Here is a 25,724-nt window from a genome sequence, read left to right as displayed (position 1 = left end):
ATTTTGATAACATATTTTAACTTAATATATTCAACCTATAATCATTTCAACATATCATCAACATAAAGATTATTAATGAGATATTTTATATTCTGGTGTTTTTTTGCTTAGAAATCTGGTGATCACGTTACACTTAGAGCACACCTGCATTTGCACCAGCTACATTTCAAGTGTTTAGCAGCCACACATGACAAGTGGCTACTGAATTGGACACTGCAGCTTTTGACCCAGAAGCTTTCTAAGGTATGAACCTGAACATGTGGCCTGTGCTACCCCGACACATATGAAGAGCAGAAACAGCAAAATGTTTGTTGTTAACTTCAGAGGAAACACTTGCTTTACGGAGAAGCAGGCCTTCAGATACATCAAGGGATTCAGAAGGCTGGGGCTGGACTCAGGTGAGACTCTCTCCCCTGTAGTGGGTCTTCCCCTAGCTGAGTCACCCCTCTGTTAATATGTAGGGTGCTGCTCAGATCCAATGGCTCAGGGCCCTCCATGCCAACTGGTGAATATATTCATAAGAAACCATTCATTCTACTTGCACTGCTCTGACTTTATTTTCCTGAAGGGGTTCTTAAAAACAGAACACTACTACAGAAGCAGCCTCCCTAGAAACAAGTGAAACGGTTTCAAGGAGGAGATAGCATTAAATCATTAAATGCTGCCGATAGGTAAGAAAAGAACCGAGACTTGGTCATTGCAGAGGTCAGAGACAACCCCAACTGTGCCCCAGCCAGTGCAGCAAACACTGTCCATGTTCAGCTGCAGACTGAAGGATAAATGTCCAGGCACTTGAGCTGGGTTTGAAAGAAGCACGACAGCATGATAATGGGAACCAAGCAAGTGTTAGGAGGCAGTAGGTCTAAGAAAGGCTGATGGAGGAGAATCAGGACAGGGTCTTCAGGGGCCCTGTACACTAGCCAAAGTACCATACCCGCTCAGGGCCCACTCACCTCTCAAGGCTCCCAGCCTCTGAACACGACCAGGAAACTGCTTCAGAGGAGCCGCATGCCCTGTGGCCTGACCCTCATCACCACAGCCTCTAGAAGCAGGTCCAGGTGAGCACATGAGGCTGGCAACAGCTGCTTCTGCAGATTGTCCATTAGGCCTGGAGAAGCAAAGTCTGTGACTGTTATAAACTCTTTCTCTGCCCATATGCATTCAATGGATCTAATGGTCACCTCTGATTCATATCAGGTGCGCACAATGACAACAGAACGGGCAAACGTCCACCAAGGACGATGTGAAGAGAAGCCAAGGCACAACCAAGCAGCTCCCCCACCCTCCTGAGCCCGTGGCACCCAGTCCTCTGCCACATTAGGCTGCTGCCTCCTCATATCACCCAGGACAAACACTGTTTTCTGACTTTCAGATTGCTCATATTTCTCATCTGGTGTTGTTACTTTCTCTTGTTTCCTAGAATGGTTATTAATTTGTTCTTTAAATATATTATTTCTGTCATTTCCTGGGTTTGGATTGGGAGGGAGGTAAAAGGAAGGAGGAAGTAGTGGAGGGGCATTATTATTTATCTCACATGTTGGCAGTAAAGATATACTGACTACAGGACATCTAACATGAAATAGAGGTTTGAGGATATAATTGAAACTAATAAAAAATAACAGAAGAACTGAAACTAATAATACAAGGAACAGATCTTACAGTGGAGGAGAGAAGCTGGAAGTGGCCTAAATTCCTCATCCTTCCCAGCGATGACTCAGTGGATTTCTTCTAATGTTACTATAATCATTAAGGAGGAGTACAGACTTAAGTTTGTGATGGACTAAAACAGAAATGATTAACTCTTTGCAAGGAGAGAGCAGAGCGAGCCCCATTTCTTAATACCATTACTTTGGGGGTTCAGTTTCACCATATGAATTTTAGGGAGACACCAACATTCAGACCATAGCAATGTCTACACTAGCTACCTCCAGTGATGATAAGTAAGGTCTCCTCCCTCTCTCCGCCTCAAACATACACACATCAAGTATAATTCAATGTGTTTTTAAACATTTACAGTCATTCTTTCCTTTTTGGTGCTCAAATTGTCCCATATTTGACCACTGGGAGCCCCCTGGAGTTTCTTTTCAGACCCCTCAAGTGTAAGAGAACCTCAGCTTTTATCCCACAATTATTGTAGCCTTTGCCCCTTTAGTTTGATGAGCATGAGAGATCAAAAGAATGTAAATATTTAGTTGCAATGAATTTGGTTTATTAAAATTAGGCATTGTGACACATTAGAGTGGTAGTCATATTGTTGCATGTTTTCTCTCCTTGAAATGATGATTGGATTAATAGATTAAACTAAGAGCATGATGTATAGTAGATTTCAATGCGTGTTTTGTTGTTAATGTTGACTTTGATGATAATGATGATAATAGCTTTTATTATTGGGTACCTGCAATGTGTCAGGCTTATTTTACTAAGTACTTTAACTCCACTCTATGAGATAATTGCTAATAGTATTCATTTTACAAGTTATGAAACCAAAATACAGAGAAGTTAAATAACTTTTCCAAAGATACAGATCTGATAGTAAGGAACCAGGTTGGGATTTGAATCCAGGCTATTCAGAGCTCAGTTTCCTAATTGCTGGGATGATCATGATTGTATTAATTTATTGCTGATATTTATTATTCATTCATTCATTCAGCAATTATATATTGAGTTGCTCTATAGACTACACAATTGAGCCCAGCGTTGTAGACACAGAGAAAAATAACAGCAGAACTCAGCCCTTAAAATGGAATCAAACGGACATTCTCCCTTGATAGACATGCTCAGGACATGCTATCTAATTTATTCTTCCAAGTTTGTCCTGCTTAGTAGCAGGCCCCCGCCAACTCTCTCAGACCTCAAACTTTTCCTAGGGCCCAAACACTTCTGGTAACCCTCACTCTCCCCCAACAGACCTAGAAGGAAGATTTACTGGGCTCACATCCAGTTGGGGTTTACACAGAGAGCTGTCGAGAAGATGAGGGAGGAGGGAATGAGAAACCTCCTCTCAGTGGGGGGAAGTGGGAAGATGTGTACCAGGAACTGTGTAGTGTATTCACCAGTACCTGCTCTTACTATTCCCAAACTCTTCTACCTGAAAGGTGTGTGGCATTATCTTAGGTTCGCAAATGTAAAAACACACTCATGGAAGTTAAATGACTTATCGAAGATTATGCAGTTCATTAAGTGGTGAAGACTGAGTTTGAATTTAGGAATATTTAACCAGTTGCAGATGATGTTCTTTCCACCATGTCAGATACTTTGAAACATTTGGGATCTGGCTATGGTGTGCTGGAGACGACTTGTATCATCTAGCAAGATCTGACTGTGTGCATCTATTCCCATTTCCATGTTCAGGGACATCATTTTGGTAGCTTAAAATCAGCCATGGAAGGGAATATTTACACAACAAAAACTGGCAGATGCTACAAATCAGGACTTTTACGTCCAGAGAGCTGGTTCTGCACACCACTGTTTATCTGCACACCACTGGGATCTGGTAAACTGGAAGGCAGATATTAGAACTAGGTCAGAAATTACTCTTAGCTGGTCTTCATGGTGGAGCCAAGAAGAGTTAAATTAAGAGGGTCAGCCAGTTAGTAACCAGGTATGTCAGTCTAAAAGGCCTCTGACTCAGGGATCAGCAAATTTTCCTGTAAAGGGTCAGATAGTAAATAATTTAGGCATTACAGGCCACATATTAATCTTTGTTTTATTTTTACAAATCTTTAAAAAGATTTTTAAAAAATTATTCTTAGCTCACAGGCTGCAGGCTGGATTTGGCTGGCAGCTGTTAGTTTGCTGACCCCTGCTATAAACTAGCACCAAATATATAGAAAGACAGAAACTACTCATTACAATTGTTCTCAGAGACAGTGTTCTTTGTCATTGGAAAAAAAATCGATAAACTGCTTAGAGTATGGAACATTAAAACAGCACCTGCCTACCCCTTAAGAAACATAATCAAGTGGCAATGGACTGATACCAAACTGCCTTCTGAGTAGGGCAGGTCTCCTAATCACAGAGCTTTTATTTGGCTTAGTGGAATGTGCAACGTTGAGGTCACAACTAGATTGCTCAAGACATTAGGGGCATCACGGAGCTTTCTCTGCTGTACCACCACACAGTCTTCATATTGCCCTCTCCATATACACTGACCAAATATTTGAAAACTGGCACAGAATAATTTCTCTGCCCAGGTCCCACCATGCCAGAAGGACATATAAATATCTCTGAGATCCAGATAATTAAGACAGAGATGAGTAAGGGAGGATACAGGAAACATACCCACCTATATTCCCAAGCATTTTTATTTCATGCCTCATCCCTCCTCCCCTCTTCCTGGGGTAATTAATGTGCAGAAAATGGAGTGATCTCCATGGAGCATCAGAATCCCTTTTTTCATGACATGCAGAAGAGGCAGAAAGACCTAGTTTCTTTGGATCCAGAGTAGGTGAAGGGAGAAACAAGCTGCCAGGTAATCAGGCTGCTGATGAAACTTCCATAAAGATTATGAGTTTCCTATCTTGGTAGCTGCTTCCCTGTTCTTCCAACGGCACCATTGGTAAAAACCCAGCCAGGTGATAGGTTTAAATGAAAACCGAGGGGGTACATGGACAGGATGAATGGGCATGTGTAAGTTGTTTGACAGTGGGGAAATAGACTGGAAAGAGGATACTTTAGGTTGTGGTTCCTAAATTGGTCGTATTGCCAGGTGCCAACATAAATGTATTATAATTACATTAAAAGACTAAACATAGAGATTCCTGGGCATCACCCAAGAAAAGTCTGGTTTGATCGGTTAGAAGCTAGATGTGGAAATGCAGGTTTTTAAACAGCTACTTAGGTGGTTGTGGTACACAGGCATGTGGAAAAGCTGATTCTGAAAATGCTCTGAGAAGAAAAAGAGCCAGTTCTCAGAGTATGGTCTGAGGTCATCTATGAAGGGCTCAGAAGCTATTTTGGTAGTTCTTAAAGAAAAGCATTTAAACATTTTGTTTATTTATACTTCATAAATTTAAATTGTAGTTTATGATTTTTCCACAGTTTCTCTATATTTTTCATAAAAATTGCTTTCTTAAAAATGGTGCATGAATCATAAAGTTTATCTGATCAGTTAATCTTGACTAAGATTCAGTTAACCTGGAGCACTTTGGGCTTCATAAACATGTATTTATTTTACATTACTATGGGTTTTTGTTTACAATTTATTGGTTTCTATTATGTAATTTTATATCTTCACCATAAAATAAATCAATCAAAGGCTTAAGAGTGAATTATTGAGTGTAAAAGAGGTTGAAAACATTAGTAACAGAAATACTTCAACTCAAAATAACTTTTTAAACATAAAGAGAAGAGCTTCTTTTCAAATTATCTGTGAATGTGTTGATTTTGTGCAATTACATAGAACAAAATGTGCTAAAAAGAAATATAAGCATGAATCTCTGAAAACTGAATTTTATTGGATCATTAGTCTATTTGCCTCTTGGGTATTATTTTTGATGAAACTTTAAGTAGTGTCTGCAATAGAAGAAAAATATTTTATGTGTATATTCTTTCCTTCACTTCTAGCAATAAAATCTGTCCACAGGAGTGGGCATATTGTACAGGCTTGATAATCAAAATAATCTATCCTCAACCAGTGTTATTGATTTCAGCATGGAATTGTGATCCAAACTGGGACAACCAGAGTCTTCCTTATTTATTTATTTATTTATTTATTGACACAGAGTCTCTCTCTGTTGCCCAGGCTGGAGTGCAGTGGCATGATCTCGGCTCACTGCAACCTCTGTCTCCTGGGTTAAGCAATTCTTCTGCCTCAGGCTCCCAAGTAGCTGGTATTACAGGCGTGTGCCACCACGCCTGGCTAATTTTTGTATTTTTAGTAGGCACGGGGTTTCACCATATTGGCCAGGCTGGTCTCGAACTCCTGACCTCATGATCCACCTGCCTCGGCCTCCCAAAGTGCTGGGATTATAGGTGTGAGCCACTGCGTCCAGCCTTCCCTATTATTTTTATCTATATACAGGTGCTAGGAAAGTGTTCTATTACTGTGAGGTCACAAATCACAAGGATCATACAACCTTTCAGCTGCCACATGTAAAGAACCTGCCCGAAAATGAAGCCAACAGAAAACTGCAGAGCCGAGAGGTGGCATGGGAGATACAGAGGCCTGGCCATATCCTTCAAATATCTGGATACAACATCCCTCAATTATTTTGCACTTTTTCTGCCTTCTCAGTTTTGAGTTAATTCAGTGCTGCCCACTCCTCCTTAGGCTACTTTGAGGTAGATTTTTATCACCTGTATAAAAGTCCTAGCCTATAGAGTACTAAAGCCATCAAAGACTTTTATATAATTGTCAGGCAAAGCACACTCACCTCTCTGCTAAGGCAATTTACTTTTCTCCAGAACAAGAATGAACAAGAACAAGATATTGGTTTCCAGTATCAACTTGATGAGTTCTGTCAATAAAGTAAAAAGAAAAAAGACTAGAATTACCAAGTTATCATTTGTCATTGTACTCCTGATAGTGAAAAAAGGTACAACACAAAGCACTGGCAAGAAGCTTATAAACCAACCACAAGCTAATGATACATATAGTTGATGCTAAATCAGAAGTAAGTCAGCAAAATTCCTATATCAAATGATACTGTTATGCAAACATACTGTCAATAGCACATAATGTGAATGAAAAAGTATGTACTAGAACACATTTTGCTTTATAGTAGATGGAAATGATTTATATGCGGAGCAAGAATACGTTCCTGGCATCTGTGCAGCATGTATAAGAGCCTGAAGCACTTGATGACTTTTTGCATCTGGTTGTCGTTGAAAACTCATGCTGTACAGGAAGAATTTTTATACAAATTATTTTGCGATCCATGGTGTAGACTGGAAAAGAAGATTGGGGTTACTCCTATGAGAGCAGCACATAGGACAAAGAAATGACATACTCTTGATTTCCACATCTAAGTTTATTTGCCATGAAAGGGAAAGAACATACATGCGGGTTTTTAAAAATTACTACTGTGGTAACAAAACAACATTAAATTTATCCTCTTAACCATTTTTTCAGTGTACAGTACAGTAGTGTTAAGTATATTCACATGGTTGCAACAGATCTCTAGAACATTTTTACCCGGCAACACTAAAACTCCATACCACTAACCACTAACTCCCTCTCCTACCAGCCCTTGATAACCACCTTTCTACTTTCTGTTTCTACGATTTTGACTGCTATGAATACATCATAGGAGTGGAATCCTATAGTATTTATCCTTTTGTCACTGGCTTCTTCCACTTAGCATAATATCCTCAAGGTTCATCCATGTGTGCATGTGACATGATTCCCTTCCTTTACTAAGGTTGCATGGTTTTTCACTGTATGTATATGCCACGTTTTCATTATCTATTCACCTGTTGATGGACATTTGAGTTGCTTCACCTCTTGGCTATTGGAAATAGTCTTGTGATGAACATGGGTGTGCAAGTATCTCCTTGAATTATTTGGAAATAATTCCCTTTGCTCTGTGAATATCCAGCCACAGTGGGATTGTTGGATTGTATGGCAATTCTACTTTTAATTTCTGAGGAACCTCCATACTGTTTTTCAGTATGTATGGTTGCACTATTTTACATTCCCACTCACAGTGCACAAAGGTTCCAACTTCTTCACATCCTCACAAACACTTGCTGTTTTGTGTTCTTTTGATAGCAGCCATCCTGATGGATGTGAAGTGATACCTCATTGTAATTTTGATTTGCAGTTCCCTAATGATTAGTGATATTGAACATCTTTTTATGTGTTTATTGGCCACTTGTATATCTTTTGTGAAGAAATATCTATTCAACTTCTTTGCCAATTTTTAAATCTATTTGTTTTTTTACATATTCTGGATATTAATACCTTATCAGATATAATATTTGCAATTATTTCTTCCCATACTGTTGGTTGCCTTTTCATTCTGTTGATTGTTTTCTATGGCTATGCAGAAGTTTTTAAGTTTGATGTAGTCCCATTTGTTTGTTTGTTTGTTTTATTTTGTTGCCTTGCATTTGGTGTCATAGCCAAGAAATTACTGTCCTAAATCTTTTCCCTTCTATTTTCTTCTAGAAGTTTAATAGTTTTAACTTTAACTTTAACAAGGACTTCACTTGATCTTAGCCAAAAGGCCGAAAAGTGATACATTTAGGTCTTTAATCCATTTTGAGTTAATTTTTGTATATGCTATAAAGTAAGAGTCCAGCTTCATTCTTTTGCATGTCAATATTCAGTTTTCCCAATACTATTTGTTAAAGGGACAGTTCTTTTTTTCCCTACTGTGTAGCTTTGGCACACTTCCTGAAAATCATGTAGCCAGATATGCCAGGGTTTATTTCTGGGCTTTTTGTTCTGTTCCATTGGTCTACATAGCTATCTTTATATCAGTACCACACCATCTTAATTATTGTTGCTTTGAAGTATGTTTTAAAATCAAGGAGTGTAAGGCCTACAACTTTGTTCTTCTCTTTCAATATTATTTAGGCTATTCAACATCCCTTGAGATTCCACATGAATTTTATGATTTTCTAATTCTACAAAAAATGCCACTGGGTTTTGACAGAGATTGCACTGGAGCTGTAGATTGCTTTGGATAGTATGATATTTAAACAAGATTAGGTCTTTCAATCCACAAGCATGGGATATCTTTCCATTTATTTGTATTCTATTTCTTTCAGCAATGTTTTATACTTTTTGGTCTTTCATCTCCTTGATTAAGTATATTGCTAGCTATTTTATCCTTTTTGGTGCTATAAGAAATGGGATTGTTTTCTTAATTTCCTTTTGGAATTGGTCATTGGTATAGAAATGCAACTGATTTTTGAGTGTTGGTTTTGTGTGCTGAAACTTTGCTGAATCCATTTCCTAGTTCTAACATGTTCTGTGCAGAATCTTTAAGATTTTCTAAATATAAGATCATGTCATCTGTGAACAGAGAGAATTTACTTCTGCTTTTCCAATTGTGTGTCTTTTCTTTTTTTTGTTATATGCTATATATAACAAATTTTTTTTGTTTTGTTTTGTCTTAATTGCTCTGGCTGGAAATTTCAGTACTATGTTGAATAGTAGTGGTAAGGATGGGCATCTTTCCTTTGTTCCCGATCATAGAGGAAAAACAGTTGTTCCTAGTTGCATATGGTATTAACTGTGGGCTTTTCGTATATGGCTTTTATTGTGTTGAGATAGTTTCCCTCTATTCATAGTTTATTGAATGTTTTTATCATAAAAGAATGTTAAATTTTGTCAAATGCTTTTTCTGCATCAATTGAGATGATCATGTAGTTTTTGTTCCTTATTTTGTTAATGTGGCACATTATATTGACTGATTTTCATATGTTGAGTCATCCTTGTATTCCAGGTATAATTGCCATTTGGTCATGGTATATGATGCTTTTAATGAGCTATTGAATTTGGTTTACTAGTACTCCTTCTTTTTAGGGTTTTTCCATCTATGCTTATCAGGGATATCGGCCTGTAGTTTTCTTTTCTTGTCTTTGTCTTGGTGTCAGGGTAATACTTGCCTCATAGAATGAGTTTGGGGAATTCCTTCCTCTTATTCTTTGGGAGAGTTTGAGGATTGGTGATAATTCTTCTTTAAATGTTTAGTAGAATTCTCCACTGAAGCCATCTGGGCCTAGGCTTTTTATTATTGTTGTTATTACTGAAAGGTTTTTGATTACTGTTTCAATGTCCTCTCAGTTATAGGTCTGTTCAAATTTCTTATTTCTTTATGATTCAGTCTTCGTAGGTTGTATGTTTCTATGAATTTATCAGTTTCTTCTAGGTTATACAATTTGTTAGCGTACAATTGTTCATAGTAGTCTCTCGAAATCATTTTTATTTCTGTGACATCCATTTTAATGTCTCATTGCCCATTTATAATTTTAGCTATTTGAGTCTTCTCTATTTTTCTTAGTCTAGCTATGAATTTGTTAAATTTTTGATCTTTTTGAAAAACCAACTCTTAGTTTTTTTGATCTTTTCTATGGTTTATGCTTTACTTTATTTCCTTTATCTCTGTTCTAATCTTTATTATTCCCTTCCTTCTGCTGACTTTGGGCTTGGTTTGTTCTTCTTTTTCTAGTTCCTTGAAGGGCAGAGTTAGGCTGTTGATTTGCAAACATTTTTCTTTTTTCATGTAAGCATTTATTGCTATGAACTTCCCTGTTATTGCCACTTTTACTGCATCCCATAAGTTTTAGTGTGTTGTATTTTTGTTTTCACTTGTCTCCAGGTATTTCCTAAATCCCTCGTGTGTTCTTCTTTGACCCATAGGCTGTTTAATAGTGCAATGTTTAATTTCTAAATATTTATGGATTTTCCTATTTTCTTTCGGCTATCGATTTCCTTTTTTTTTTCTTTTTTGTTTTTTGAGACAGAGTCTCGCTCTGTCACCCAGGCTGGAGTGAAATGGCATGATCTTGGCTCACTGCAACCTCTGCCTCCCGGGTTCAAGCGATTCTCCTGCCTCAGCCTCCCGAGTAGCTGGGACTACAGGCATGTGCCCCCACGCCCAGCTATTTTGTATGATTAGTAGAGACAGGGTTTCACCATGTTGGCCAAGCTGGTCTCAAACTCCTGACCTCATGATCCGCCCGCCTTGGTTCCCAAAGTGCTGGAATTACAGGCGCTAGCCACCACACCCAGCCTCTGATATTGATTTCTAGTTTTGTTTTATTCCATTGTGCATAAATGGGTTTTTGAAAGAGGTTTGATAATAGCAATAGAGAACATTTCTATGATTTCAAATGGCTTGCTCAAGTCTTGTATATTAGCAATATAGTCATTATCTGCAATAACCTGAAGCTATCACCTTAAGCCAAAACATTATGAAATATTTAGATACCAGAATTTCTTTAAAAAATAAACAAGAAGTAAATGGCTTAAAAGTCAGAGACTTGACACTTACCAACATTTGGTGATTTTTTTTGTTTTTCACTCACCACGAAAAATGATAACGCATTATGGAATTTGCTTTTAAAAATGCAACCAATTACAATGACAAAACATTAAAAAATACTTTCTAGAGAAGAATGCAAGCACATGTTGTTCTGTCTGTATAGTACCACTAGCTCCATGTGGCTATTGAACACTTGAAATGTGAATAGTGCAACTGAGGAACTAATTTTTTACTTAATTTAATTTAAATTTAAATAGCCCTATGCAATTAATGGCTACTGTGTCGTACAGTGCAATTCTAGAACAAGAGAAATAATAGACCCTCTTTTATAGGGGCTAATGGATCACATTTAAATTAAAACATTCAATTTGTTGAGGTGAGAGATGAGGGAGAAGGCACATTGTAGAGTGAGTTGTAGAGTGATATAGACAAACTTCAGTGCATGTGAAGAGAAGGTAAGAAAACTAGAAACTATATCATGTCAGAACCAGGTTGAAGGAATTTGAGATGGTCTTCATGGGAAAACGATAACTCATTTAAGCAATTAACATTGCAATGGTTGGAAGAATAATTAAATTTACTTTCAAAGCTTCCTAAAGGAGGAATTAGAACCAATAAGTAGCTTGATACAAGGAAGAAATTTCTAACATGAGTTCCCTATTTAGAGAAGTCTAGTGCTAAAGTGTATGACCCAGACTTATGACCTAGGCTTTTCTTTTTTTTTTCTTTTCTTTTCTTTTTTTTTGAGATGGAGTCTTGCTCTGTCACCCAGGCTGGAGTGTGGTGGCACAATCTTGGCTCACTGCAACCTCCACCTCCTGATGACCCAAACTTTGTACTGATGTTACAGCATTATAACTTCACTTCCTCTAACTAAGAAACACAGTCCTAAGATGGGAAGTATCCTTAATAACAATATTCCCACTCTTGAGACCTAGAGTATATTAATAGAAAGGGTGTATATCTTTCTAATGAGAGGAAGATTTAGAGACAAAATTTGTCATTTGAGGCCCTCTGGAGGGGATCCCAAATCATATTTTAGGATATCCAAGAATCAGGGTTTTGGGGTCTGTACGTCAACATAATACTAAGTTGTTTTCTCTCAATGAGCCTGTGGATTTTGAAGTGTGATCCATGATTCTTACTGGAATCTAGAGAACAACTGGTTACTAAGTTCCAAATAATTTTCCTAAGCAAGAAGACTGCTATTATGATCCCACTAAGTTTTCCTGTATACATCACATTTTCTCTAAACTTGAATCATTTAATCTATGCATTTCTGGGCTGCACATGTCTTCAAATTATGGGTGATGATGATTTGCTATTCAATCATCATGCTCAGCACTGGAGACATGCCTTTAAATTTGGTTTTCTCTTCCTAGAAGCACTATTTACAGTAGCCAAAAGGGGAAACAACCCAAATGTCGATCAACAAATGAATGGATAAACAAAATGTAGTACATACTTACAACGGAATATTATTCAGTCTTAAAAATGAAGGAAAATTCTGACAAATGCTACAATATGGATGAGCCTTAAAGACATATGCTAAGTGAAATACGCCAGACAGAAAAGAACAAATGCTGCATGTTCCCACTTATATGAGCTACCTAAAATAGTCAAATTCAGAAGGACAGAAAATACAATGGCGGTTGCCATGGGCCAAGGACAGGAGCGAATGGGGAGTTATTGTTTAATAGGTACCAAGTTTCTTTTTGGAATGTTAAAAATGTGCCAGAGATGGATCATGATGAGGGTTTCACAACATTGTAAATTACTTAATATCACTGAATTGTACGCTTAAAAATGGTTTATAGCCGGATGTGGTGCTGCACGCTGGTGATCCCAGCTACGTGGGAGGCTGAGTCAGGAGAATCGCTTGAACCCAGGAGGCAGAGGTTGCAATGAGCTGAGATCATGCCACTGCACTCCAGTCTTGGTGACAGAGTGAGACTGTCTCCAAAAATAAAATAAAATAATGCCGGACATGGTGGCTCACGCCTGTAATCCCAGCACTTTGGGAGGCCGAGGTGGGCAGATCACCTAAGGTCAGGAGTTCGAGACCAGCCTGGCCAACCAGATAGTGAAACCCCATCTCTACTAAAAAATACAAAAATCAGCTGGGCATGGTGGTGGGCACCTGTAATCCTAGCTACTTGGGAGGCTGAGGCAGGAGAATCACTTGAACCTTGGAGGTGGAGGTTGCAGTAACCCAAGATCACATCACTGCACTCCAGTCTGGGCAACAGGAGCAAAACTCTATCTCAAAAATAAAATAAAATAATAAAATGGCTTAAATGGTGAATGTTATGTTACATATATTTAACTTTAATAGAACTTTTTCAAATTTAGTTTCCTCAAAACTTGGATTGCATTAAACTATCTTCGCTGTATATGTGAGATCATCTATAGAAAGTGGCTAGTGCTACTTTTGTATTTTTCCTCTAACAAATGTAGTTTAAGAACATGCCAATCTGATTTTGAATCACATAATCCGGTGGATGGGCATTGTTGGTGCAATATGCAATCGTCATGTCCCAGGCATCAATAATACCCACATTAAGATCCACAAAAATATCTCTTATGATAAGATTCTGAATATAGCCATGAAAGTCACTGAACATCTCTGCATTTTGTTGTATCTCTCTGGTGTTTTCAGTTTTAAGTATCACCTTGGTCTCCGGGCTTCGCAAGAACAGACGTTCAATGGCCTTTTGAATATTGATGGCCCTACGGATGAAAATGTTGATGGGAAAGGGTCTGAAGTGTTGGCCAAGGGTAATGACAATGGCTGTGTTTTTGTCTCCTGCTACCCGGTCAATTTCCCGTGGGATATAGTTTTCATCTTTCACTGAGAATAACTTTTTGGTAACAAATGGATGACCATGTTTTTTCCACTGAATCAAAATATGTCTTTCAACATCCAGAAGAACATGTGTTTTAAAGATCCCAGCTCCATGATGATCAAAATATTTTAGGGCTGATGAAAGACAAATCAATCAATATTTTAACAAAAGGAAAATGATATAACTTTAAACTGCACACAACATGTATAAAATTCTAACCAAGATCACTTCTAACTAAGCACTATTGCCTAGGTAGGGTGGATAATTTTACCAGGTGCATTACAATCTTAACAAAATATTGAACTTGTTATGAGAATACATGAAGAGGAAGAAAAATATTAACGTTTGTGAATGAAAAGATAAAATTTAACTTTTTATTAAAAGCCCAAAGCCAAAAGTTAGGCAAATTTAAAAATAAAATAAAATAAAATAAATATTAGAAAAGAAAAGCAAATAATTCTAATTATTATTTCAAAACCCTCAAAAGTCAAATAGAATTTCAAAACATAAATTAAATACATACTTTTCACAGCTTTTTGTAAGTAGTAAATCCACTGACGCAGTGTTGAATCTCCCATGAGATAAATAAGTTTTCTTTCCAAGCAGTCATTTATATTTTTTGTTTCATTGAACTTGATCTGTTTACAAAATGCTGTAATCCACATTTTTTTCAAAGTATAACCACTGGGGAAAGGAGTCTTCATTCCAATCTGGCAGTTCTTTTTTATGTTCTCGCTCTCTGGCAATACAAATTTCCAGATTAAGTAATTTTTATTACCACAAATTATTTTGGAAAAATGTTTCTCATTTTTGCCTTCCTTTTCCTCTTTTTCCTTCCCCTTTCTCTTCAGCTCTATTTTGCCCTCCTCTCTTCCACAAATATTTATTTAATAAGATCATGTTAAAAGGGTGAATTAAATAGCTTTTCTTGAATAGTTATTCTTGGAGTGGGGATCTGTTGACTTTTGTGCATTTGCAATGTGTCCCTGGGCTCCACCTTGTCCCCAGAGCCACGCTGCTGTGGAACAGCCAGCCGGAGTCAGGAGGAAATGTGTGGCCGTGAAATAGCAGGGCACAGTGGCCCTGCCAAATATTACACCAATGACATTGGCCTCGCTGAATTGTAAATCTCATCTTCCTCAAACTACTTATCCAGGAAAAGAAGCTTGAATGTGTTTATGAAATGAGTGTCTCACATTGTTTATTTTGTGTGTCCCAGAATCATCTTCTCTGGCTAATACTTTTTTTAAAATCCTTAAATCTTAATTGTCATGTCTAGAACTGAATTTAATATTCTCAGTGTGATCTGACACAGAAAAAAGTAGTATCATGACCTCCCTGTTCTGAACACTCCTCTATTAAAATAGCCTAAACTGTATTTACTGACTCCTATTGAGTTTTCCCCCAGGTAAGTTTCTGAGGCCACTTCTATATTCACCACTTAAAATGCACATCTTCTTTGTCATCTACCTGCATTGTTGGGATATGGGGTACACATTGAGGAACTTACATTTGTTCGTATTGAATAACATCAGATTTGTAAGTGGCTCCAAAAATTACAGTCTGGTACTATCTTCCAAGAAACTGCCTGACTTTACTAGAAATTACTGTCCAGGCAAGAGGGAAATAAAAGAGGTGTTACGAACATTCAAATTGCCTCAAGAATCTAAGAACTTTCTTCAGTGTAAAAGTTGGGTGTGAATGATAGTTGCCCTAGCAGGGAAGGGATCTGTCTTCTTCATAGATTGTGAGCTTTACATCTGGGTTCATGATTTATTTGTATTTATGTTCTCCACAGGGTTTAGCAAATTTCTTTGTACAGTAGGACCTCAGTAAACATTTGCTAAATGCATGAAAAAGGGGTGATGAATAATGGTACACCCCGTTGATTGTTATAATGGAAGTCCTTTGCTTTACTTTAATTTTGAAATTCACTTCATTTCCAGTGTAGCAGAATCATCACTTCTATGAGTGAAATGGTTTTGTGTTGACCACTAAAGTTCATATGATTAAACTGAGAAAAAATTCACAGAAATTTCTAGTTCATAGAACTTCAAGTAAGATGGCTTGGCTAAATGAGAAATTAGAAACCACCAAAGAAATGTCCTAACTCTGAATCTGCGCAGCTCATCTGAGACATTTTTCACATAGCACCAGCACTTGATCATTGGCTCTGGAGGAATAAATCTCAAATTTAAATACAAATAGCCTGTGCATTTTGAGGCAGTGCCACTGAAGTTCATGGTTTCCCTAGCCTTTTATATTTGACTTGGGATGAAAATTGGTTTAAATCAATACGAAAATAATTTCCAAGAATAAAATCCCTTCTCTAAAACCCAAGGTGGTTGATGTAATTTGTCCCAGGAAATGAGAGATCAAATCGTTAATGTGGAATAAATATCTCTAAGTAAGCATGTCCTTTCCGTGGATAAATTGTGATCATGGCAGACAACAACACTCCAGACTTACTGTTGCATGGTATGACCTCAATGGGGGTAAAGTTCTTCATCATTTCAACTCCTATGTTGGACCTGCAAGAAATGGGAAAATAAATTAGCTTAATATCTGCCCAGATAATAAAGTAGGAATCACTGGTTTAGATGGATTAAACCTCTCTTCTCCAAATGCCTTTCCCCCCCTTATTTTGATATATTTAAGATATCCTGGGGAAGTAAATGGGTCAGGATTCTGGAAAGCTGTTCCTCTCCTAATGGCAGGGAATCTAGAGATCCAGAGAAAGTCACTCACCCTCCATATGCAATCCATCAAATCTATATAACATCTATCTGTCTCTCTATCTATCTATCTATCTATCTATCTATCTATCTATCTATCTATCTATCCTTATTTTAATTTTACCTTCTAAATGGCTCTCTACCACAAACTACCCTCTCCACATTTTCCACCCGTAGTAATTCAGGCCCTCATCAACCCTTTCCAAGGCTAGTGCTTCTCAAACTTGAGCGTGCATCAGAATTACCTGCAGTACTTTATTACAACTCCAATTGCTGAGCCTCACACCCAGAATTTCTGATTCAACAGTTATGGGGTAAATTCTCAAGAATTTGGATTTCTATAATAACAAGCTCTTGGGCTAACCCAAAGCCAATGGTCTAGGGACATTACTTTGAGAACCCTGTCCTAAATTATTATAATACTATCTTTCTGCCCTTTTGGTTTATCCCACCTAAATACAAACCCTATGCTACCTGTTTTATTCCCCTATGTAAAACGTTCCCATGACTTTCTGTCCTCAACCTACAGAAAAAGCTCCCTAACTGATATAAAAATCTCCTATGAGCGTCTACATTGCCAGTTTCATCTTCATCTACTCTTCACCTTCTTGAGTTCCCAGGAGTCTATTTTTCATAGTCTGTTATCTCCCTCAGAGAGGAATCAAGTCAATATTAGTCGGTATAATATTTCGAGTGCCCAGCACAGTGAGCTTCATCTCAACATATCAGTCCCAATGACTATGGTGACTATGTCCGGCCAAATTGAATTCACTCTATCAGAATGAAATCTGTCTAGGGGAAGGTAGGCCCTTTCAGAGCCAGAGCCACAGAAACCTTCAAAAGGGATAGAGAAAGCCCTTTCTAAGATTGAGAAGAATTGCCTGAATCTCAGGAAATGAGTTTTTGGGTCAAGTGAGGATAATATCCCCTTCATCAAGAAGGCCAGAGGACTGAAGAGAGGTCAGGGTGGCTGGGCATGATGGCTGCATGGAGTGGTGGAGTCATGAGAGACAGCACTATGGCCCATTGACTTTAGAATAAGATCGACTGGGAATCCCGTTCTGACTCTGCAATTCAACTGGATATGTGGCTTTGGCCAACCTATTTAATATGCCTAAATTTTCTCATCTTCAAAATGAGCATAATAATAGTCACTCCAGAGTATTTTACTGAGGATAAATGGTATAATACAAGGGAGGCATCTAACGTAAAGGTTGACATATAGTAGGTGCTCAACAAATCATTGCAATTATTATTACTGAGGATCCCATCAGACCTATTTTTGGCACAAGAGTAAGATTTGTCTTTAAGAAATTTAATCTGACCAAACCTCTATTCTCCCATACCTTTCTCAGGTAAGGCTGAGGATAACAAAAGAGATTGAGACCCGGCTACCTTGTAAATTTGGTTACCAAAGAAAAATTTGATGCTACATTAAAATTAGGATTAAAACCATGTATTAATGTTATAAAGGAATTCATTTTAATGTCTCCTGTTTTTGTAATTGTGTATGTGCATTAAATTTTAAAAAGGGGTCTATAATTAATAGACCATAATAGAAACTAACAGAATAGTGAACAACTGTGTTACCTGTGTGATGTCTTCTCCTATGGTAACTCCTCATTTATGTTTTTATCATGATTATCCACAAAACTCTTAAAAAGAAAAAGACTTTTTTAATTTGAAGAAATAAATATCCTAGGAAGTAACATTTCTGATTCTTCAGCCAAGATTGAGGGAGAGAACCCAAGTGGGAAAATATATTTACAGTCATCCCTCAGCATATGTGGGAGATTGGTTCCAGGACCCCCACCACATCTACAAAAATCAGCATATGCTCAAGTCCTGCATTCAGCCCCACGGAACCCAAGTATGTGAAAAGTCAGCTCTCCATATATGTAGGTTTTGCCTCCTGTGAATATTATATTTCTGATCCACATTTGATTGAAAATGCTTTGAATATAAGTGGATTTGTGCAGTTCAAATCTGGGTTGTTCAAGGGTTAACGGTACTATGTTACAAATGAAACAGAAACTGGCTTAGTCCCTGTATTCGTGAGAAGGAAAGATGTCAAAGAATTGGGCTTGGGTCTAGGAAGGGGCCCTAGAGCTTAGCAATAGAATGGTCCATGAGACTTCTTGGATGTGTAATCAGCTTTTCCTTGCATATGCACTACATTACCTGTAGGGAGACTGAAATCTCCATTTCCATGCAGTAGGGGAAAAAAACTTGATAGCTTGAATAGAGCAGGGGATCTGGGAAGGACTTATGTCTATTTGGAAATAAAGCAGCTTACTATCATGATTACTGTCATGAGCACAGCCCCCTTGAGAAGCCTGATTAGGACCCAAAGTATGTGCCAGTCTGCCAGACTAGGGACTTTGGATTTCCTGAGACACAGCCAGCAATGTGCAAGGATGGTACCTTCAACCCAGGCTTCAATGAGGACCACCTCAAGAGGGATCCAGCTGTAGCCAACAGGGAATATAGAATCAGGCACATATAAAACATATAGAGTATAGAATCTTAAGTCCACCCTTAGACTTAAGACATAATTCTGAGACCTTCAAGACAGGAAGACCTTTATGTCTCCATGATTATTTTTCCTTTGCTTCATAAAAATTTATTTTTAAAATCCCAGCTTCTTTTAGCTGAGCCATAGGGGATAAAGAGATTTTTCCATACCTTGATCAGGAAAATGTAAAGAAGTGAAGGTGACGTAGGGGTGAAAGGGAGAGCCTGTAGTGATGTAGGGTCGGTTGTGCCCAGCTCTCTGTGTCATCATAATGCTTAAATTGGATTTGAACTTGAATTTCCAGGATATTGTGCTATCCTGGAAATTTGCCCTCTGAAGACATATCAGAAAACCAAAGCCTTTCTATGACAGCAGCTCCCAAACTGGGGAACCAAAGTCTCTTTAAATGATCCATAAAATAAGTGGTCTGTGGCCAAATAAATTTGGGAAATGCTGTATGCTCTATTCTTGCTTGAAGGGATACATATTAAAGTTTCTGAGAAGTCCTGCTGCAAAGAAACCAACTTAACTTTAATTATTTCTCCAGATTGTATTATTTTACTTATTTTTTTTATTCAACAAATAGTTATTCAGAACTTTCTCAGTGTCAGGCATTGTGCTGGGCCTGTGAGACAAAATACTGGCCCTGAATGACTTCCTGACAGACACAGATGACTTCTAAGGCCCTGCCTACCTATCTCATCTTCTCTCTCCCTCACTTCCTGCGTTCCAGACTTTCTGCACTCCACCCCCACCATGGTTCCTAGAACATTCCAACATGCTCTTGCCTCAGGTCCCATTCCTTCTCTTGAGAATGCTGTTTCCCGAAAATTCACATGACTTACTCCCTCACTTAACTCAGGTTGCTGCTCAAGACAAGCCTTACCTGACACCGTCTTAAAATAGCATCAACCATCACGTTTGAAACTGTTACTCTTATGACCTTCATGTTAAAGAGTTTTAATATTAAAAGAGTTTAAATTTCACCCTTAGAGCCATGGGGTCATCTTAAAGCTTTTAAGGAGGAAATAGTAAAAGACAAATCTGTTTATTTACTTTTTGTCCTTCTATCCCACTAGAATGTTAATTCCTAACACCTAGTGCTGTATCTGGAATGCAGAAGGTGCTGACTACTTATAAATTGAAAGAATGGGCTGGGCGTGATGGCTCATGCCTATAATTCCAGCATTTTGGTAGGCTGAAGTGGGTGGATCACCTGAGCTGGGGAGTTCAAGACCAGCCTGGCCAACATGGTAAAACCCTGTCTCTACTAAAGATACAAAAATTAGCCAGGTGTGGTGGCAGGTGCCTGTGGTCCCAGCTACTCAGGAGGCTGAGGCAGTAGAATTGCTTGTACCCAGGAGGCGGAGGTTGCAGTGAGCCGAGATCGCACCACTGCACTCCAGCCTGGGTGACAGAGTGAGACTCGGTCTCAAAAAAAAAAAAAAAAAAATGAATGAATGGTGAAAAGTAGTTAACACTTAATGCTCTGCAGAGCTTACAACTTAACAGAGGATATTAAAAATAAATTGGAAAATTAATAATGTAATAAGAATTATGTTGGGGAAGAACAAAATGCTAAGGAAAAATATAGGACTAGAACTTCACTCAGGGAGATGGAAAGTTTCCTAGAGGAAATGATGTGTAAACCAAAGCTTGTGAAATGCCAGAGGTGAGAGGACATGGTCCATTTGTTAAATAAAAGGAGTTCCATTGACGGACAGAGGGCAAGGCAGCATAAAGGTGAGACAAGAGGCTGCCAAGGGAGGAAAGTCCTTGTAAACATATTAAAGAGTTTAAATTTCACCTTTAGAGCCGTGGGGTCACCTTAAAGCTTTTAAGGAGGAAATGGTAAAAGACATAACTGCATTTCAAAAACATTAGTGTAGGTGCAGTGTGGAGAATAGATTGGAAGAAACAGGACTGAGGGCAGAGAAATCAGCTCTGGGGATTGTTGCAATGATCTGAGGTATGATGGCAGGTTATACAAGGATAGAGGCAATGGTGGTAGACAGAAATGGCTGGGTTCAGGAGATAGTTGGGAGGTATAATGTATAGAGCTTGATGATTCACTGGATGTAAGGGGTAAAGCTCGACTGAACAATGATATCATTCACCACTTTTTTATTGTACAGCATCTATTAATACTCTATAGGATTAGTATTCCCTGGAACACATTATAGAAAATACTGGTCTATAAAAAATTACTGAACCTGGAAGCATTGCAAACCATGGAGAACTATAGGTCTATATTAAGTGCTTCACTGGTTATACTCCCGTCAGCAAATAGTTCTAGGGGTGACTTGTATGGATCCCTGTGAACACACTCCAAGCTGAACTGACTCTGAGGACCTAATTATAATTTAGTCAACATAATTGACATGATACAAAAGTTTGATTAGGCAAAACTACTAGGCAGAGTTTGGTCGGATACCTCTTTTTATCTGTTATTGTATTTGAAAGCCTCTTTACCTGTGGAAAAGCCTCCATTCTTCCTTGCTAAGATAGGAAATATTTCTTGTCCTAGTGGTCATGTGGGTCAAGGCCTCACAGGGCATGTGTTGAGGCCTCACACAGTAGAAGGCTTCTTGGTCTCTGTCATCCATGTACTGGCACAGTTCAGCATTTGTGTTTAGGGTCAGGCCACATTCAGTGAAGACATTGGAGCTTCTGTTGGCAAACAGGCCAATGAAGATGATCCTATCACATCCTTGGTTCCTTGCCCTCCAGAGAGCTGATACCCCTTCACTGGGGTGGATGAGCAGCAGAGACAGGGAGACCTGGCCCTCCCAGAACAGAGTGAAGCTGACCAGGTAGGTGCCGTTGTTGAAGTCAGTCACCTTTCCCGAAGCACCTGCCATTAGTGCTGGGGAGTACATCCTGGCCCTCAGGAAATCCCCACCATATTGCTTCCTGTGTCCCAAGTGGTCCCTCACCTCCAGAAGGATGTCCAGCTGATCCCCCCTGCAGTACGTATCTTGAGGGTTGAGGATGGTGGCTGTGCTGTGTGTGGCACTGGTGGTGGTATTCACATGGGTGAAAGGTCTGGGTGGGATCTGCTGGTCTAGTTTCTCCATAATGTCCTTTATTCTAAGTTCAGTCTCTTTTGGTGAAACTGCTGGACACAGTGGTGTTTCAGAGTGTGAATATTTTTTGAAGATGTTCCCTTGGTTCAGGATAATATGGTTTTCCAAGTTGAACGAGAACTGAAATATTAAAAGGGAAAAGAAAATATCATCAGCAAACAATAGGGCTTGCTTTTCAATATAAATTATTATGGCTTATTTTACATCTTTCAGTGTGATAAATTAAATATCAAAAATCGATACTAACTGGTTTTCAGTTATGGAATCTTCAGAATTGGTTTCCACGTAGTATGACTTCCTCTGCTGCCAGCAGATGGTTTTCTTTAGGAGTCACTGACTTAAAAATTAACTAGATACAATCAATACATACTGTTTCATGATTCAGTTTTAGAGTTTTTCCTTTTGCTATCCCCTCACTTGACTTTTCTTTTTAAAAACCATATTATCATTTTCTATATCAACAATGCAAACAACAGAGCACAATGTGGTACATGTTTCATGTGCACTGGGAAAGAATGTATATTCCACTGCTGTTGGAGGAAGTGTTTTATGAATGTCAATCAGATTTAGTTGAAGGGTTGTGTTCTCTACTTCTACATTTTTGCTGACTCTATTAGTTTCATGGAGCTGACATCACAAAGCATCACAAATTTAGTGACTTAAAAGAACATAAATTTATTCACTCATAGTTCTGGAGGCCAGAAGTCGGAGATCAAGGTGTCAACAGGGTTGGTTCCTTATAGACGCTGTGCGAAAGAATGTATTCCACGCATCTCTCCTAACTCGTGGTGGTTTCCAGTAATCCTTGGTGTTCCTTGGCTTGTAGACAGCTTACTTCAATCTCTGCCTCCATTTTTATGTAATCTTCCCCTCTGCGTGTGTTTTCCCCTTTTCTTCCCTTAAAAGGACAGTTGTCACTGGATTTAGGATCCCCCTTAATCCAGGATGATCCCTTCTCGAGCCCTTTCACTTATTTACATCATCAAACAGTGTTTTTCTAAATATAGTGGCACGTCGTTATTCATGGTTTTAGTTACCCATGGTCAACCATGGTCCAAAAATAGGTGAGGTATAGTACGATAAGATATTTTGAGAGAGAGAAAGAGACAGAGAGAGAAGCCATATTTATATAACTTTTATTACAGTATGTTGTTATAATTGTTCTATTTTAATATTAGTTATTTTTGTCAATGTCTTACTGTGCCTAATTTATAAATTAAACTTTATCATAGATATCTATGTACAAGAAAAAAACAGCATTTACACTGTATAGCGTTTGGTACTATCTGCGGTTTCAGGCATCCACTGGGGTCTTGGAATATATATTCAGTAGATTTAAGGAGGACTATTGTAGCTATATTCAGGGGTCTCAGGTAGACACATTTTTAGGGGGCCATCATTCAACCTGCTAAACTGACTTTCTCTCTACATATTTTATCAATTACTAAGAACAATGTTAATGTTGTTGACTATGATTCTGAATTTTTCCTTTTCTTTTTATTGATATATGCTTTTCTTCAAATATTTTGTAGCTCTGCTATTAGATGTACATACATGTATTGGTTGTTATGTATTTTGGGTGAACTGTCACTTTTACCATTACATAATGATCTTATTTATTCTTGGTAATTTTCCTGGTTCTGAAATCTACTTTGTCTGATATTAATAAATTCATACAAGCATTATTTTGGTTAGGATTTGCATGGTATATCTATTTTTGTCATTTTACTTTTAGCCTACCTATATCTTTGTATTTAAAATGGATGCTAGCTTATGGTTGGTTTCTTTTCTTTTCTTTCTTTATTTTTGATATGGAGTCTCACTCTGTCACCTAGGCTGGATTGCAGTGGCACAATCACAGCTCACTGGATCCTTGACCTACCAGGCTCCAGGCTTAGGTGATCCTCCCACCTCAGCTACCTAGGTAGTGTGAGCCACCAGCACCTGGCTAATTTTTGTATTTTTCATAGAGGTGGGGTTTTACCATGTTGCCCAGGCTGGTCTTAAACTCTTGGGCTTAAGGGATCTGCCAGTCTCAGCGTCCCAAAGTGCTAGGATTACAGACCTGAGCCACTGAGCCCAGCCTGATTTCTTCTTCTTCTTCTTCTTTTTTTTCTTAATCGAGATGGAGTCTTGCTCTGTCACCCAGGCTGGAGTGTAGTGGCACAATCTCGGCTCACTGCAACCTCCGCCTCCCGGGTTCAAGCAATTCTCCTGCCTCAGCTTCCTGAGTAGCTGGGATTACAGGTGCGCCCCACCACACCCAGCTAATTGTGTGTGTGTGTGTGTGTGTGTGTGTGTGTGTGTTTAGTAGAGACGTTCTTTCACCATGTTGGTCAGGCTGGTCGCGAACTTCTGACTTCGTGATCCGCCTGCCTTGGCCTCGCAAAGTGCTGGGATTACAGGCGTTAGCCACTGTGCCCGGTTAATTTATTCTTTTTATACATTCTGACAGTCGCTGTTTTTTCACTGATGTGTTTGGACTATTTATATTTAGTGTTCTATTGATATGCTTTGATTTAAGTCTATCTCTCTTTTTCTAGTTCCGATGCCACTATTTTAAAATGTACCAGCACTCTCTGTTCTCCTTAACAAGGAGAACAAGGGGAACTAGGTTACTAGAGCCTAACCAAGTTGGGTTTTACCAAAACCTGATCAATTGGGGGTAAGGAAAATACCCAAACCCAGCCTCCATCTGGCCTTCTTATTTCACCTAAGGATAGACGTGGGTATAGGAAAACAGGAAGCTGACAAGCACTTGTGAAGGTCACGATTTAAGGGCACAAGCTCACTAAAATACTGAGACTAAATCACAGTACTACAGAATGCTTCCCCTCCTGCACATCTTACAACCAACTCAATAGGAATTCTGTATAGAAACAGGATTATAGCAAAAAGCACTGCAAGCCTCAGACCCTACTTAAAAAGGAGTCCCTAGAAACACCCAAGGATGAAGTCTCTAGAAGACACATAAACACGGACAATGGAGGAAATTGTAGCCTCTGACACAATATCTACAGTAAACAGTAAACACAGTCTAACTCCTAAACACATAAATATAAAAGCTCACACTAAAGGCCTATCTCAGTTCCAGTTTACCAACTACATCATATCCAGATTTCAATAAAAATTACAAGGCACACAAGAAGAAAAAAAATACAGTCTAAAGGGACAATGCAAGCATCAGAACAAAACTTAGTTATAGTAGAGATTTTGAAATTATCAGACCAGAAATTTAAAATAACTATGATTGAGGTATTAATACTTAGGGCTCTAATAAAAAAAAATACAAAACAAGCAGGAACAGATGGGTACTGTATGTAGAGACTTGGCAACTCTAAGAAACAGTCAAAAGGAAATGCTAGAAATAAAAAACACTATATCAGAATAAAGAACACCTTTGATGAACTCATGAACAGACTGAACATAGTCATGTGAAAAATAAGAGAGCTTGAAAGTATGTCAACACAAACTTCCCAAACTAAAAACAAGAGAAAAAGCATGAAAAAAGAACAGAATATCCAACAACTATGGGACAAACACAATAGGCATAAATACACATAATGGGAATACCAAAAGGAGAATAAAGAGAAAGGAACAGAAGA

General features: G+C 38.4%; 1 protein-coding gene across 1 annotated transcript in view; it reads right to left on the bottom strand.

Annotated features, from left to right (window-relative positions):
* Positions 1-13,242: 13,242 nt before the first annotated feature.
* Positions 13,243-25,724, bottom strand: part of NXPE2 (neurexophilin and PC-esterase domain family member 2) — a 75,130-nt gene continuing 62,648 nt past the window's right edge. The window contains exons 4-7 of the mRNA XM_055356479.2: positions 21,506-22,239; positions 16,253-16,314; positions 14,307-14,522; positions 13,243-13,917 (exon numbers count right to left, since the gene is read on the bottom strand). Of these exons, the coding sequence (XP_055212454.2) occupies positions 13,382-13,917; positions 14,307-14,522; positions 16,253-16,314; positions 21,506-22,239 (1,548 nt within the window). The 3' untranslated portion in view covers positions 13,243-13,381. The remainder of the gene's footprint in view (positions 13,918-14,306; positions 14,523-16,252; positions 16,315-21,505; positions 22,240-25,724) is intronic.

This window comes from Gorilla gorilla, chromosome 9, assembly GCF_029281585.2.
Source record: "Gorilla gorilla gorilla isolate KB3781 chromosome 9, NHGRI_mGorGor1-v2.1_pri, whole genome shotgun sequence".
Taxonomy (NCBI): Eukaryota; Metazoa; Chordata; class Mammalia; order Primates; family Hominidae; genus Gorilla; species Gorilla gorilla.
Note: the sequence above shows the minus strand (reverse complement) of the source record. Positions and strands in the feature narration are given on the sequence as shown.